This window comes from Saimiri boliviensis, chromosome 7 (genome assembly GCF_048565385.1).
Source record: "Saimiri boliviensis isolate mSaiBol1 chromosome 7, mSaiBol1.pri, whole genome shotgun sequence".
NCBI classification, from domain to species: Eukaryota; Metazoa; Chordata; class Mammalia; order Primates; family Cebidae; genus Saimiri; species Saimiri boliviensis.
The window spans coordinates 98706629-98721673 of record NC_133455.1 but is presented as its reverse complement, the minus strand read 5'-3'; the positions used below and the strand labels follow the sequence as shown (position 1 = coordinate 98721673).

At 37.7% G+C, this 15045-nt stretch overlaps 1 protein-coding gene across 11 annotated transcripts in view; it reads right to left on the bottom strand.

Annotated features, from left to right (window-relative positions):
* The window catches only part of PPHLN1 (periphilin 1), a 146253-nt gene that overhangs the window by 105016 nt on the left and 26192 nt on the right, over positions 1-15045 (bottom strand). For 7 of the 11 annotated variants that reach the window (XM_003926661.4, XM_003926664.4, XM_074403094.1 and 4 more), the window contains 2 exons: positions 10897-11061; positions 7438-7499 (listed from right to left, as the gene is read on the bottom strand). In XM_003926661.4, coding sequence (XP_003926710.1) covers positions 7438-7499; positions 10897-11061 — 227 coding nt within the window. The remainder of the gene's footprint in view (positions 1-7437; positions 7500-10896; positions 11062-15045) is intronic. The other 4 variants (XM_010337388.3, XM_010337390.3, XM_074403098.1 and 1 more) reach the window with 1 other exon arrangement.

The following is a 15045-nucleotide window of genomic DNA, read 5'->3' as shown; positions in this document are numbered from 1 at the left end:
CAAAGAACATCATCAATAAAGTAAAAAGACAAGCAACAGAAGAAAATATTGCAAATCACATATCAGGTACAGTTTAATATCATACTCCTAAAATGCAACAAAAAGACAAACAACCCAATTTAAGAAAAATCAAAAAACTCAAAACAGACATTACTCCAAAGATACACAAATGACCAATAAGCCCAAGAAATGATGTTAACCATCACTAGTCATCATTGGGAAAAATGCAAATCAAAACCACAATGAGATATGACTTCACACTCAAGATGGCTACACAGACACACACACACACAAAACACACACAAGGAATATAATAAGCATTGGCAAGAATGTGGGGCAACTGGGAACCTTATACATTGCTAACAGGAAGGTAAAATGGTGCTGTCACTATGGAAAATGGCTTGGTGGTTCCTCAAAAAGGTAAGAATAGAATTACTATATGATCCAGTAAATCCACTCTTATGTATGTACTCAAAAGAACTGAAAAGAGGGTCTCAAAAGAGATTATCTGTATGCCAATGTTCACTGTAGCATTATTCACAAAGCCGAAAGTTGGAAACAACTCAAATGTGGGTTTCTGTACCCACTAGAACTGAATTAATTATATTCAACACTATCAACAGAATGCTCATGAATTGTGCACTTAAAAATGGTTTAAATGGCATACTTTATTATAGTATGTATGTCCTGTCAAAAGAAAATATTTGGAAAACAAAACCAACCAACCAACCAACCAACCAACCACAAAAGCTGATTTGATGGGACTCTCACTGGCCAAATCTAAGCTTCAAAATAGTGACAGCAATGAATTAAAGCCCACTGAATAAAATAGGAATCTATGAGTCCATACTTACACAAAGTTTGATCTGTTTTAAGGGGGTAAACAGGTGAAGAGAAGGTTCTTCCTTACAACAGAATGCCAGCATAATAAATACAGAAAGAATGGGCCAAATACAAAACCACCCATTAAAACCCATCATATTTGTCTTAGTAAGGTTGGACTGATGTAACTAATTATCATAGTCTTAAACAACAAACTATTTAATATTTCTCATAGTTCTGGAAGCTGGGAAATCCAAGATCAAGGTACAGATCTGGTGCCTGGTGAGGACTTTCTTCTTGGTTTGAAAATGGTTGTTCTCGGCCGGGCGCGGTGGCTCAAGCCTGTAATCCCAGCACTTTGGGAGGCGGAGGCAGGTGGATCACAAGGTCAAGAGATCGAGACCATCCTGGTCAACATGGTGAAACCCCGTCTCTACTAAAAATACAAAAAATTAGCTGGGCATGGTGGCACGTGCCTGTAATCTACTCAGGAGGCTAAGGCAGGAGAATTGCCTGAACCCAGGAGGCAGAGGCTGCAGTGAGCCGAGATCGCACCATTGCACTCCAGCCTGGGTAACAACAGCGAGAGCGAAACTCCGTCTCAAAAAAAAAAAAAAAAAGGTTGTCTTCTCATTGTATCCTCATGTGCTGGAGAGCAAGCCCTTGTGTCTCTTCTTAATAAGGGACCAATCCCATTCATGAAGAGGGATCCACCTTTATAATCAAATCTCACCTCCCAAAAGGCCTAACCTCCTAATACTATCACAGTGGAGGTTACGGTTTCAACGTGTGAATTTGGGGGGGACATAAATACTATGTTCATAATATTAATTATTAATTCAGGCAAAACCATCAGTGGATGCTGAAACTAGCAGCTAAAGAGGGATAAAAAATAGTACAATCACATAGGTTCAAAGTATCTCCATACAAAGCAGTTTCGGGGGGAAGGACAACTTAATAGTAAACAAGTGATAAAAGTCAACAACACCAGTAAGGAAACAAACCAACAACATGCGCAGCCTATAGGAAGAATTCAGCATCACTTCAGGAACTATCCTGGCAAAAACGTATAATCTACTAGACCTAATCTCTAATCATGAGGAAACACTGGACAAATCTAAACTGAGAAACAGTCTAAGAAAAAAAAATCTGCTCTGTATTCATCTTGCAAAAAAACACTAAACCATAAACATCAAGGGAAGACTAAGGAGCTGTTCCAGATTGAAGAAGCCTACAAAAATATATGAGCCCAGATTAAATTTTTTTTTGCTATAAAGCAAATTATTGGGGGCATTTCTAGAGACATTAATGAAATCTCTAGTGAAGGGTTACAGGAGTTCTTTCAATTATTCTTGCAATTTTTCTTTTTCTTTTTTTTTTTTTTTTTTTGAGACACAGTCTCACTCTGTCACCCAGCATGCAGTGCTGCATGATCTCAGCTCACTGCAGTCTCCATCACCCGAGTTCTAAGTAGCTGAGACTACAGGTGTGTGTTACCACACCTGGCTAATTTTTCTATTTTTAGTAGAGACGGAGTTTTGTCATATTGGCCAGGCTGGTCTCAAACTCCTGACCTCAAGTGATCTGCCTGCCTCAGCCTCCCAAAGTGCTGGGATTACAGGTGTGAGCCATCACACTTGGTCAATTTTTGAAATCTTTTAACATTTTCTTCCTACAGTATGAAGAATCCTTGTGTACATCCCACTGACAAAAACAAAACGACTGACGTAACTTTCCTAATTGCTCAGAACATTACCAATAGATTCAACTATTCTTTCTGGATGGTTTATGATGCATTAAATGATTTTGTAAAACAACTGTTTTATATTCACAAAGTCTTTCAGGTAGGAAATTCTTCAATAAGCCTACCTGACACAGAGAACAGCTTACAGAAGCCAGATAGATGCCAGGCAGTAAAAGCTACCGTTATTATAATAGCATAAAATCTGAGGCATTATTGAAGATACTCAAACATCAAGTGAAGACACAGGCAAGGGTGGACAGCACAAATACTCTCTATTCCCTGCTTTTTCTTCATAAAAATTATTCTTTGTTATTTGTTGAACATGTATAATTCATATTAAAATGCAGGCTACATGAAGACAAGAGGCTTTATATTCCCAGAGACTAGAAGACAATCTGACCTACCAGACACACAAGAAATATTTAATAAACGAATGAATATATCATACAGAAGAACTCCATACCCTGAAAATATACCTTGTTTTATGCCCACGGTATAGTTACGGAAGCTGATCAACTAATTAACCATTAATAATCAATGAATTTTAAAAGTGGAATTACAGTACAGGCAATATTGTGATCACGGAATAATTAGAATACAATATGTCAGAATCTGTGTAAATTACTATGTATCAGAATCATGGGATACAGTTATGGTACTATTTAAAGGACTTCAAACTACTTACACTAGTAAATAAGAAAGAAAAATTGAAACGCTAAGATTTTTAATTTAAAAAAAAGTGTCACAGCATTTTTAGCAGGCAAAAAATACACATATATTAAATTTAAAATATCTATTAAAATTTAAAACACGTATATATACCCTCTGACCCAGAAATTCTGCTTCCAGCAACTTATCCCATAAAAACTAATGTACTGTTTTACAAAAATATTATGTACCTGAATTTACTGCAGCACTGTTTTATACTGTAAACAGTGATGAGCTAAATTACTTGCGTATCTCACCATGGACTATACTTGACCATTAAAAAGACTCAATTTGGCCGGGAACAATGACTCACTCCTATAATCCCAGCACTTTGGGAGACCAAAGTAGGAAGGATTGCTTGAGTCCAGGAGTTTAAGACCATCCTGGGCTATAAAGTAAGACCTCGTCTCCACAAAAAATTAAAAATAAAAAAATTAGATGGGTGGGTAGGAGGAATGCTTACAACTGGCAAATCGAGGCTACAGTGAGCCGTAATCACACCAGTGCACTCAAGCCTGGGCGGACCTTTGTCTCAAAACAAACAAGCAAAAAGACTAAAACAATCAAAAGCCCTAAATATTTATGAATATAGAGAAAAATAGAAAACTTACACCAAGACGTTAACATGGCTGTGGGGATGAGAAATTCATATATGTTTTTACTTCATTTACAAAAAATTTTACATACATATACAAAATGCTTAAAAAAAAAAAAGGCAGGAAGAGAGGTCAGACACGGTGGCTCACGCCTGTAATCCCAGAACTTTAGGAGGCCAAGGCAGACAGATCATGACGTCAAGAGATCAAGACCATCCTGGCCAACACGGTGAAACCCCATCTCTACTAAAAATACAAAAATTAGCTGGGCATGGTGGCATTCGCCTGTAGTCCTAGATACTCAGAAGGCTGAGGCAGGAAAACTGAACCCGGGAAGCACAGGCTGCAGTGAGCTGAGATCGTGCCACTATACTCCAGCCTGGAGACACGGCAAAACGCCGACTCCCAAAAAAAAAAAAAAGACAGGAAGAGTAAATTAAAATTAACATAAAAACTGTTATTTTACAAACTGAAAACCCACAATAGCAAAGATACAATCAACCCAAATGTCCATCAATGGATGACTGGATAAAGAAAATGTAGTGCGGTGGCTCACGCCTATAACCCCAGCACTTTGGGAGGCCGATGCGGGTAGATCACGAGGTTAAGAGATCGAGACCATCTTGGTCAACAAGGTGAAACCCCGTCTCTACTAAAAATACAAAAATTAGCCGGGCGTGGCGGTGCACGCCTGTAGTCCCAGCTACTCGGGACGCTGAGGCAGGAGAATTGCTTGAACCCAGGAGGCAGAGGTTGTGGTGAGCTGAGATCGTGCCATTGCACTCCAGCCTGGGTAACAAGGGCGAAACTCCGTCTCAAAAAAAAAGAGAGAAAATGTAGTACATACACACAATGGCATACTACTCAGCCATAGAAAATAATTAAATCATGTCTTCTGCAGCAACGTAGATGGAACTGTAGGCCATTATCTTAACTAAAACAACTCAGAAACAGAAAGTCAAAGATTGAATGTACTCACTTCCCAGTAATAAGTGGGAGCTAAATAATGTGTACATATGGACATAGACAGTGGAATGAGAAACAGTGGAGACTTGGAAGGGCAGGAGGCCAGTGAGGGATAAGAATTACTTAATGGGTACAATATACATTATCCAAGTGGTGGATACACTAATAACCCAGACTTTACATAATATATCCATGTAACGAAACTATACTTGTATCCATTAAATTTATACTAATAAAAATAATTTTAAAATTAAGCTAAAATAAATTTCTTTAGAGATATTTCTTTGGAGGAGAAGGATAAGCCTAGCTGATCTAATTTTTAAAAGTCTTTTACAATTCTGCTTTTCACACAGGTCTTAATTACATCAGATACTATTTGACTATATTAGGCTCCAATGTCATGTTTTTGAAATGTTTGTCCCAGCACACTATTTATTGAAAAGTTCATTATTTCTCCACTGGATCTGTAATATCACTGTTACTATACCAACTCCAGATATATCTAGGTTCACCTGAAGATTCTGTTTCACTGGTCTATTTATTATCAACAGTATAACACTGTTTACATCACTACAGCTTTATAATTATGCATATACTGTATCTTGAGTCTTCACATCTTTTTCAAGGCATTTTTGCCATTTAGTCCATTACTCTTTCATTTTAATTTCAAAATCAACTTGTCAACATCCATGCAAAATAAAAAAATAAACATCTTGGCCAGGTGCAGTGGCTCCCACCTATAATCCCAACACTTTGGGAGGCCGAGGCAGGCAGATTAAAAGGTCAAGAGATTGAGACCATCTTGGCCAACATGGTAAAACCATGCCTCTAAAAAAATAAAAATAAAAATTTTAAAAATGAACAACTCAGATTTTTGACTGGAACCATACTGAGTTCTCACCTTAATTTGAGAACTAACATTTATATGATAGTGAGTCTTCCTAGCTAAGGATGTAGTGTTTCTCCTTTTACTCTGATTTACTTTTATTTCCTTTAGAAATGACTTGTAATTTCCTTGTATAGTCCTCATACACTTTTGGTGGGTTTATTTCTATTACTCAGTACAGTTTTTATGCTATAGTATTTTAAAAACAAATTTTCTCATTTATGCTGATAGTTGATTTTATTACACTGAACCTTGCAAATTTCCTAATAGTTCTTACAGTCTATAAACTTTCCTAGATTTTCTGCATAATTACATCATCTTTAAATAGCTGTGTTTTTCATTCTAATTCTTACAACTTACTTATTTTTCACTTTACTGGAGAAGCTGTTAACATGTTGAGTGGAAGCAGTGATTAGGTGTCATTGTTTTGTTCTGATTTTAAAGCAAATGTTTTTAACTTCACCATTCAGTACAGCAAATGCCCAAATATCTGGGCAAGGAAACTGTCTTTCCATTCCCTGCTATTTTAATAACTACTTAGTGATGAATTTTATCAAAGCATTTTCTTTGGCATCTATTCATTGCTTCTTTTGGGAGAAACAGTCTGCCATGGGTTCTGAATGTCCCTGCATATAACAGCTATATATGCCAAATTCTAAGACCTAACCATCCACTGGCGGTGAACAGTTTCTGTAGCTGGTTACAAAGACGATTAAATAGGTTAAGGGGACCACAATGTGACTACTACAGCAGTGATAGTGCCGAGATAGTGCACTGTGAGCCGAGATAGCGCCATTGCACTCCAGCTCGGGTAACAAAAGCAAAACTCCACCAAAAAAAAAAAAAAAAAAAAAAGAACAAAAAATCAATAGATTTAAATGTGTCAATCGTTTCCCCTCCACGACTACTCAATTAGATGCCCTTTATAAGTAATCAAAGCCAACAATGATTGACCCCTTGCAAACTGTGTTTCCTAAAAGAATATTATTAAAGAAACTGAGAGAATGCCTTATAATAGGAGACTTTGTAAGAACCCAAATATTTCCAGAATACTTCTGAAAAAATGCCTTACTTCTAATTAAGCAAACCTATCAAATGAAATTCTAATTAAGCAAATCTCAAAATCCATATCATACATTAATAATTTAATAATTAACTTGCAAGACTTTATCAATAGGGTTTTTTTTTTTTTGGTTTGGTTTGGTTTGGTTTGAGACAGAGTCTCACTCTATTGCCCAGGCTGGAGTATACTTGTGCTATCTTGGCTCAATGCAACCTCCAACTCCTGGGTTCAAGCAGTTCTCTTGCCTCAGCCTCCCGAGTAGCTGGGATTAAAGGTGTTCGCCAGCTGAGTTTTTTGTATTTTTAGTAGAGGCATGGTTTCACAGTGTTGACCAGGCTTGTCTCAAAACTCCTGACCTCAAATGACTTGCCCATCTCGGCCTCCCAAAGTGAGGAGATTACAGGCGTGAGCCACCACACCCAGCCCAAATATTTTAAATATATTTTTTATGAGTTACAAAATGCCAAGAGCTATGGAACACCAGTTATCAGTGCTATTATACTGCATAGTCACAAAAAGAACATAATGCTTGTTGCTTTCAAAATTTGAAATCCCAGTAAAATTTCATCCATGTTTGAGTCTAGATTTCAAAGGCAGATATAATGGTGAGTCGAATATCAAAGTACTTGTACTATTATTTTTATCCTTTTACCTGTATTCAGGTTGCCTGCTTGCAGAATGATCATCTCTTGTCCATCTATAACCAGATTCATCCTGAAACATAAAAAAGTTACTTAGCTATTTGTTTACATTATTTCGGACAAGTGGGATATATCTTACAATATTACCAAAAACTACTCTAAGTTTCCCTAAACTTCAACGCCATAAAAAGGAAAAAAAGATTCAGCAAGTCATCTATTTCAACAACTAAAACAGTGGACTGATTGAGAGCCTGTGGCACCATCTATCACTATTAAAAGGCTTAAATTATTTCTTTGGTACTCAAACAACCTAATTGCCAAAGATACATATATCAATATCACAACAGCTAAGGGCTATTTGAGGACAAAGTCCAAAAATTTCATAAAGCACACGTTTCTCAACCTCATGTTTTCCCTTCTGTCTAGTTCCCTTACCAATTTTCAGATGAAAGCCCAATGAAAAGCTTGCTACTTTCCCATTTTTCCTGTTCAAGTTTTATTTTCTCACCTTATCTCCAATTAAAAACCAAACTGGAAACAATATAAGAAACTCTCATGTACAGATAATCTATATTAGAATAAGATTTAAATTTATTTAAACTTAAATTTAAAATTAATCAAATAAAGCACATTTTGTTCTCCAAGACAAGACATATTTGCGAAGGTGCATGAGAAAGAACCATGTAGCAATCCACACCCAATTACTTAAAAATTATACATAGAATCGGCTGGGCGCAGTGCCACATACCTGTAATCCCAGTGCTTTGGGATGCTGAGGCAGGTGTATCACCTGTGGTCAGGAGTTCGAGACCAGCCTGGCCAACATGGTTAAAAACCCTCGTCTCTACAAAAATACAAAAATTAGCTGGGCACAGTGATGTGCACCTATAGTCCCAGCTACTCAGGAGGCTGAGGCAGGAAAATTTCTTCAACCCAAGAGGCAGAGGTTACCCAGGCAAGATCATGCCACTGCACTCCAGCATGGGCAACAGAATGAGACTCTGTCTCAAAAAATGAATAAAATTATATATAGAGGCCGGGCGCGGTGGCTCAAGCCTGTAATCCCAGAACTTTGGGAGGCTGAGGCGGGTGGATCACAAGGTCAAGAGATCGAGACCATCTTGGTCAACATGGTGAAACCCCGTCTCTACTAAAAATACAAAAAAAATAGCTGGGCATGGTGGTGCGTGCCTGTAATCCCAGCTACTTAGGAGGCTGAGGCAGGAGAATTGCCTGAACCCAGGAGGCGGAGGTTGTGGTGAGCCGAGATCGCGCCATTGCACTCCAGCCTGGGTAACAAGAGCGAAACTCCATCTCAAAAAAAAAAAAAAAAAAAAAAATTATATATAGAAAAATATGATATGCAAATTATGTATCAGGAAAACTGATTAAAATAAGTATCCTCTTCCTCCTCTTTAGCATCACATACCCTATTCTTATATAAATAAAATATAATCATTTTCTGTCTTAACATTAAATATAAACAAAATTAAAAATTTAGCAATAATAAATATTAAATCAAGTAATCTGTTTGCATTACATAAATGAACTCTAGATAAGAATTAGTATCATAAGAGTCTTAAGGATCACAAGCATGCTTGTTGTTTGAAGGGAATTTAAAGAAAAAATGTTATATACACAAAAATATAAAGACAGACACAATTGGTAACAATATTAGAAAAAAACCTGTCACTGAAGTTCTACAATGCTACAAGTTCTTAGGAAAAAAATTCATGTTCATGAGGTTTCAAACACAAACTACGGTTTTCACAAAAATGGTAACAAATGAGGAAAAGGGACACTATAATCTCGAACCTCACTGCTATACAACTCATCCATGTAACCAAAAGCTACTTGAACCCCAAAAGCTACTGAAATAAACAAAAATTTTAATAATAAATGTGAGGACAACAAAAAAGCAGCATGACATTTAAAAACTGAATAAAGTAAAAATCAATGCTGTAAAGAGTAAAAAAAGCTATAAAACCCCAAACTTTAGGAACGAACACGAGAAAACATCTGTCTCATTACCACTTTGGAATTCTTAGGGGTCACTACAATGCAGTAGTAAAAGAAACCAAACTCCCATACATACCTATCCTGAATAAATCACCTTAACTCCATTTCTTCAAGCATAAAGTATGGAAACTAATTCCAATAGCCAATATGAGGTCAAATTTTTTTTATACACAGGGTTTGAATACGTACTGTTAATTGCCATGTTATACAGTAGAAAAGGTGGAAAAAGAGAAAAGGTAGGAAAACCACCTAGCTGATGAAAGTTGAAAACATGCAAGGTAGGACAGAGAAATCCATCAAAGTACAGTATTAAGTTCAATTACAAACCACTGCAACATTAAATACATACTTCTAGACTATTAAGAATGCTGAAGAGAAACAAGTTGTAATAGTAATAATAGCAGCTAACTTTTTTTTTTTTTTTTTTTTTGAGACGGAGTCTCGCTCTGTCACCCAGGCTGGAGTGCAGTGGCGAGATACCAGCTCACTACAACCTCCATCTCCCGGGTTGAAGCAATTCTCCTGCCTAAGCCTCCCAAGTAGCTGGGATTACAGGCACCCACCACCACACCTGGCTGATTTTTATATTTTTAGTAGAGACAGGGTTTTACTATGTTGGCCAGGCTGGTCTCAAACTCCTGACTTCAGGTGATCCACCTACCTCGGCCTCCCAAAGTGCTGGGATTATAGGCATGAGCCACTGTGCCCAGCCAGCTAATATTTTTAAATTGCTTCCAATGGCAAAGTTTTGAGGGTTTTCTAATTTTAGTTAATAAACAGACTTTAGGCTGGGAGTCGTGGCTCATGCCTGTATCCCAGCACTTTGGGAGGCTGAGGCGGGCAGATCACTTGAGGTCAGGAGTTTGAGACCAGTCTGGTCAACATGGTGAAACCCAATCTCTACTGAAAATACAAAAATTAGCCAGGCATGGTGGCATGCACTTGCACTTGTAATCCCAGACACTTGGGAGGGTGAGGCAGGAGAATCGCTTGAACCTGAGAGGCGGAGTTTGCAGTAAGCCGAGACTGCACCACTGTACTCCAGCCTGGGTGACAGAGCAAGACTCCATCTCAAAGGAAAAAAAAAAAAGTGGGTCATCTAGTAAGAAATGGTAACCACCTGCTCATCACTTAGTAAGTACCAAGACAACAGACTACCTTCACATGGTTCTACAAATCCCTGCCAATTTAGGGGATTAAAGAAAAGCAGGCTGGTTGGAATTAATTTCATTTAGATAGTGCCACCCAGAGTGCTTACCTACTTTGTCCAGCACCCCAAGATTCTTGACTACTAGTTGCCATCTGACAGCTCCAGCTGGCAATTCACATGAGAGCACCAAGCAGAAAGTGTTTATTCAACTGCTTTCATGGCCGTCACATAAATTTTTTAAATTACATTTATTTTATACTTATAAGAAATAACAATTAGTACATGGGGGAAATTTACATACTCCTCTGTGAGGTGGACCACTTCTTCGATCATGAGAAAAACTGCGGCCCTCGTCATAGTCTCGGTAATCAACATGACTGTAATATCTATTGTAGCTTCCTTCACCAGGTCTGTCTAGCAGTGGTGGTTTCTTTGGCACAATATTAACTAGTCTATTGTAGCCATCCTAAAACAGACAAAAAGAAATATATAAAAATCACTAATTTCTCTATTTGGCTTTGGAAAGGTTATAAAAAAGCACAGGAGTTCTTATCCTTAAATAAGCTAAATGCAGAAACAAAAGCATTAATGAAATAACATAAACATAACTAATACTAAGGTCTTCACGTGGATTAAAGGAAATCAAGCTGTTCAATGAAGAAAGCCAGGTGTTCAAAATAACATGCAGCAATGCGAAAACCAATCATAAGTAAAAGAAAAAATACAATATTATCATTTTAATAAAAAATAAACTTAAGACAGTTAGAATGTTACAGTAGCTCTATCCCTAATTGCCTAAGAGTTTTGGAAATAAAATCATGTAAGATAGCATACATTTTTGGTCTACTGTGTTTGAACTATGCTATTGAGAAAAAATATAAGCTATTTACACACAAGCAACAGCTAACAGGGAGATGACACTCAGGCAGAATGATCAAAAGGAAACATTTTGCTATTTTTCCAGCAGTAATGGAGAGAGGAGAGCCTTTGACTTTACAGATCTAGAAGTAAAATAAAAGCTGACATAAAATTTGAACTGATTTTCAACATACTGCAATACGCTGTTGATGTTTTAAGAAATGAGTAGGTTTTTTTGTGAGACTTGGGGAATTGGACACAGAGAACACGTCTTAGGTTAGTAGCTGCTATGAAATAACAATAGAAAGTAGAAGACAGCTACAGACCATATATCTGTAAATCTGGTCTTGGGGCCGGGCGCGGTGGCTCAAGCCTGTAATCCCAGCACTTTGGGAGGCCGAGGCGGGTGGATCACGAGGTCGAGAGATCGAGACCAACCTGGTCAACATGGTGAAACCCCGTCTCTACTAAAAATAAAAAAAATTAGCTGGGCATGGTGGTGCGTGCCTGTAATCCCAGCTACTCAGGAGGCTGAGGCAGGAGAATTGCCTGAACCCAGGAGGCAGAGGTTGCGGTGAGCCCAGATCGCGCCATTGCACTCCAGCCTGGGTAACAAGAGCAAAACTCCGTCTCAGAAAGGGGGAAAAAAAAAAAAAAAAAAAAAAAATCTGGTCTTGGGCATTCTTGGTACATATCAAATGAGATACATGCTTTAAAAAAAAAAAAAAAAACTGTAAAGCCTGATTTAACACAAGATCAATATGAGTTAACTAATCTGGAAAAAAACCAAGACTTACAAAATATAAAGTTCAACATTCGGAGCTGTTTATCTATCAACCCAAGCCTGTAAAATGAAATTAATTCTAACACCTACCTCATGGCATTATGAGGACTAAATGAGAAATGCAATGCAAAGTGTTTAGTACCGTGTTCAGGCATACACTAAGCACTCAAAAAATGTTTGCTATATTGATTACTACTGTGCAAGTCTATGAAAAAAATATGTACCTCAAACTGTTTCCTTAAATTACTTCTTAGCCGTAATGACTATAACTATTCAATTGTTATTAAATGACTATATACTCTTCAAATCTCTCAATAGGCAGGAAATTTGTCAGTGGGTCAGGAAAAAAGTAAAATCAGTGGTTTATATTTATTTGAGAGATTAAAAGATCTAACTAATTCTTCCCATGGAGATCTAAGGTGGTTTCTTACTTTAGTATGTTAGATATTAATTATAAGATATATTCTACCTTTACAGAAAATATAATACACAAGTGAATATACTGACTCATTCTTCTACACACTACCTTTCACAGAGATTTCAATTAAATTTAATACTGAGCTGCTAAAAAGAAAAAAAAAAAAAAACCTGGCATTAAACCAAAATTAGTAAAATTACAATTTACAGCATTTCTAATTCAAAATTTGTCACTCACAGAATCAGAATAACAGACATCTCCAAATTCCAAAAAACCATAAAAATCCATTACACAGGCAGGGCTTGGTGGCTCACACCTGTAATCCCAGCACTTTGAGACTAGCCTGACAAACATGGAGAAACTCCGTCTCTACTAAAAATACAAAAGTAGCCGGGCATGGTGGTGCATGCCTGTAATCCCAGCTATGCCAGAGGCTGAAGCAGGAGAATCACTTGAACCTGGGAGGCAGAGGTTTCAGTGAGCCAAGACCATGCTATTGTACTCCAGCCTAAGCAACAAGAGCGAAACTTCTGTTTGAAAAAATAAAATAAAATCCATTACACGATATCCTTCTTGTTTCTATATGTTTACTTGGAGGGATGGTGGGGTAAACACTTCTGTGAATATAGTTTATTATAAAACATTTTGTTCCTTTGTTCAACTGCCCCAGTTATTAGAAAGTTATTTGGGGATTATAAAATGTATTTGTTAAAACTTTGGGAGACTTATCAAATCAGATTTAGTTACTTATTTTAAAAATTGCTTTACCAGCTGAAGTAAATGAAAACAATTATTCTAAAAGTTGTTTAAGTTCAGGCCAGTAATCCTAACACTTTGGGAGGCCAAGGCGGATGGATCACTTGAGGTCAGGAGGCCAACACAGTGAAACCCTATTTCTACCTTAAAAAAAAAAAAAAAAATGCTGAGTGTGGTGGCACATGCCTATAGCCTGTAGTCCCAGCTACTCAGGAGGCTGAGGCAGGAGAATTGCTTGAACCTAGAAGCAGAGGTTGCAGTGAGTTGAGATCAAGTCACTGCATTCTAGCTGGGGTGGCAGAGTGAGACTCCATCTCAAAAAACTAAAAAAATATATAAAAGTTGTCTAATGAGCAAAAGAAAAAAAATCCCATGACAGCTCTTATACCTGGCTATAAGGACCAAACTGCTATTTTGAAAAAGTGTTCAAATATATGTACATTATACTATCTCTGCTACGTAGACACCTAATCTTAAAGAAAACTCCCTAGCTGTATGAAAAGATCTAAAGAAACAAAGATGACTGCCAGAGCCTGTAACAAAGCAGGGCTGTATTTTTAAAGACTTCATGTCTTATCCAGGTATACCATTCAAGGATTTTTGTTCCTAATAAAATCCATGATGAGTGGCAAAGAATTCAAAATTTTCCTTTCAAAAAGACTTTTTCTTTTTTTTTTTTTGAGACAGAGTCTCACTCTGTAGCCCAGGCAGGAGTGCAGTGGTGCAATCCTGGCTTACGGCAACCTACAGCTCCTAGATTCAAGTGATTCTCCTGCCTCAGCCTCTGGAGTAGCTGGGATTACAGGTGCATGCCACCACACATGGCTAGTTTCTGTATTTTTAGTAGAGACAGGGTTTCATCATATTGGTCAGGGTCATCTCGAACTCCTGACCTCAAGTGATCCACCCACCTAGGCCTCCCAAAGTGCTGGGATTACAGGCGTGAGCCACCACAGCCCAGCCTTTTCAGAAAGATTACATTGTGGAAGCTCAAACAGTATTTTTATTACCTGCATTGCCAAACATGAATAGAAATAATAATACTGTTTGGAATTCTTATGCAAATCTTACGTTAAGCCGTAAACACGCAATTTTCCTTTTTATATGCTAACACAGGTACACAGGCTTAAAGTACTACCGATGTTTGGAACCTCCATTTTGGAAAGATATTGGCAAAAGTAATTTAAGAATGGACAACCACCATGAACAGGCATTTCTCCAAAGAAGACATAAAAACGGCCAGCTCCCCAGTTGTAGGCAGCTGCCTAGGTTACCTTGTACCTAGGCAAGTATTATACTGCTGGGAGAACAGTAGCCAATAGCTGATTGGTATTCTGGCCCTGGTTCATCCCAACTCTGTTGACTACACCAGGATGCTAGCATAGTTGAAAAGAAAATAAAAATGGCCAGCTGGGCACAGCTGCTCACACCTGTAGTTCCAGCTACTTGGGAGGCTAAGGTGGGAGGATCCCTTGAGCCTAAGTTCAAGGTTGTAGTGAGCTGTGACTGGCAACTGCAATCCAGCCTAGGAAAACAGAGTGAGACCCCCATCTCCAGGTAATAATATTTAAAAAAAAAAAAAAAAAAAAAAAAAGGGCGCCGGGAGCGGTGGCTCACAGCGGTAATCCCAGCAA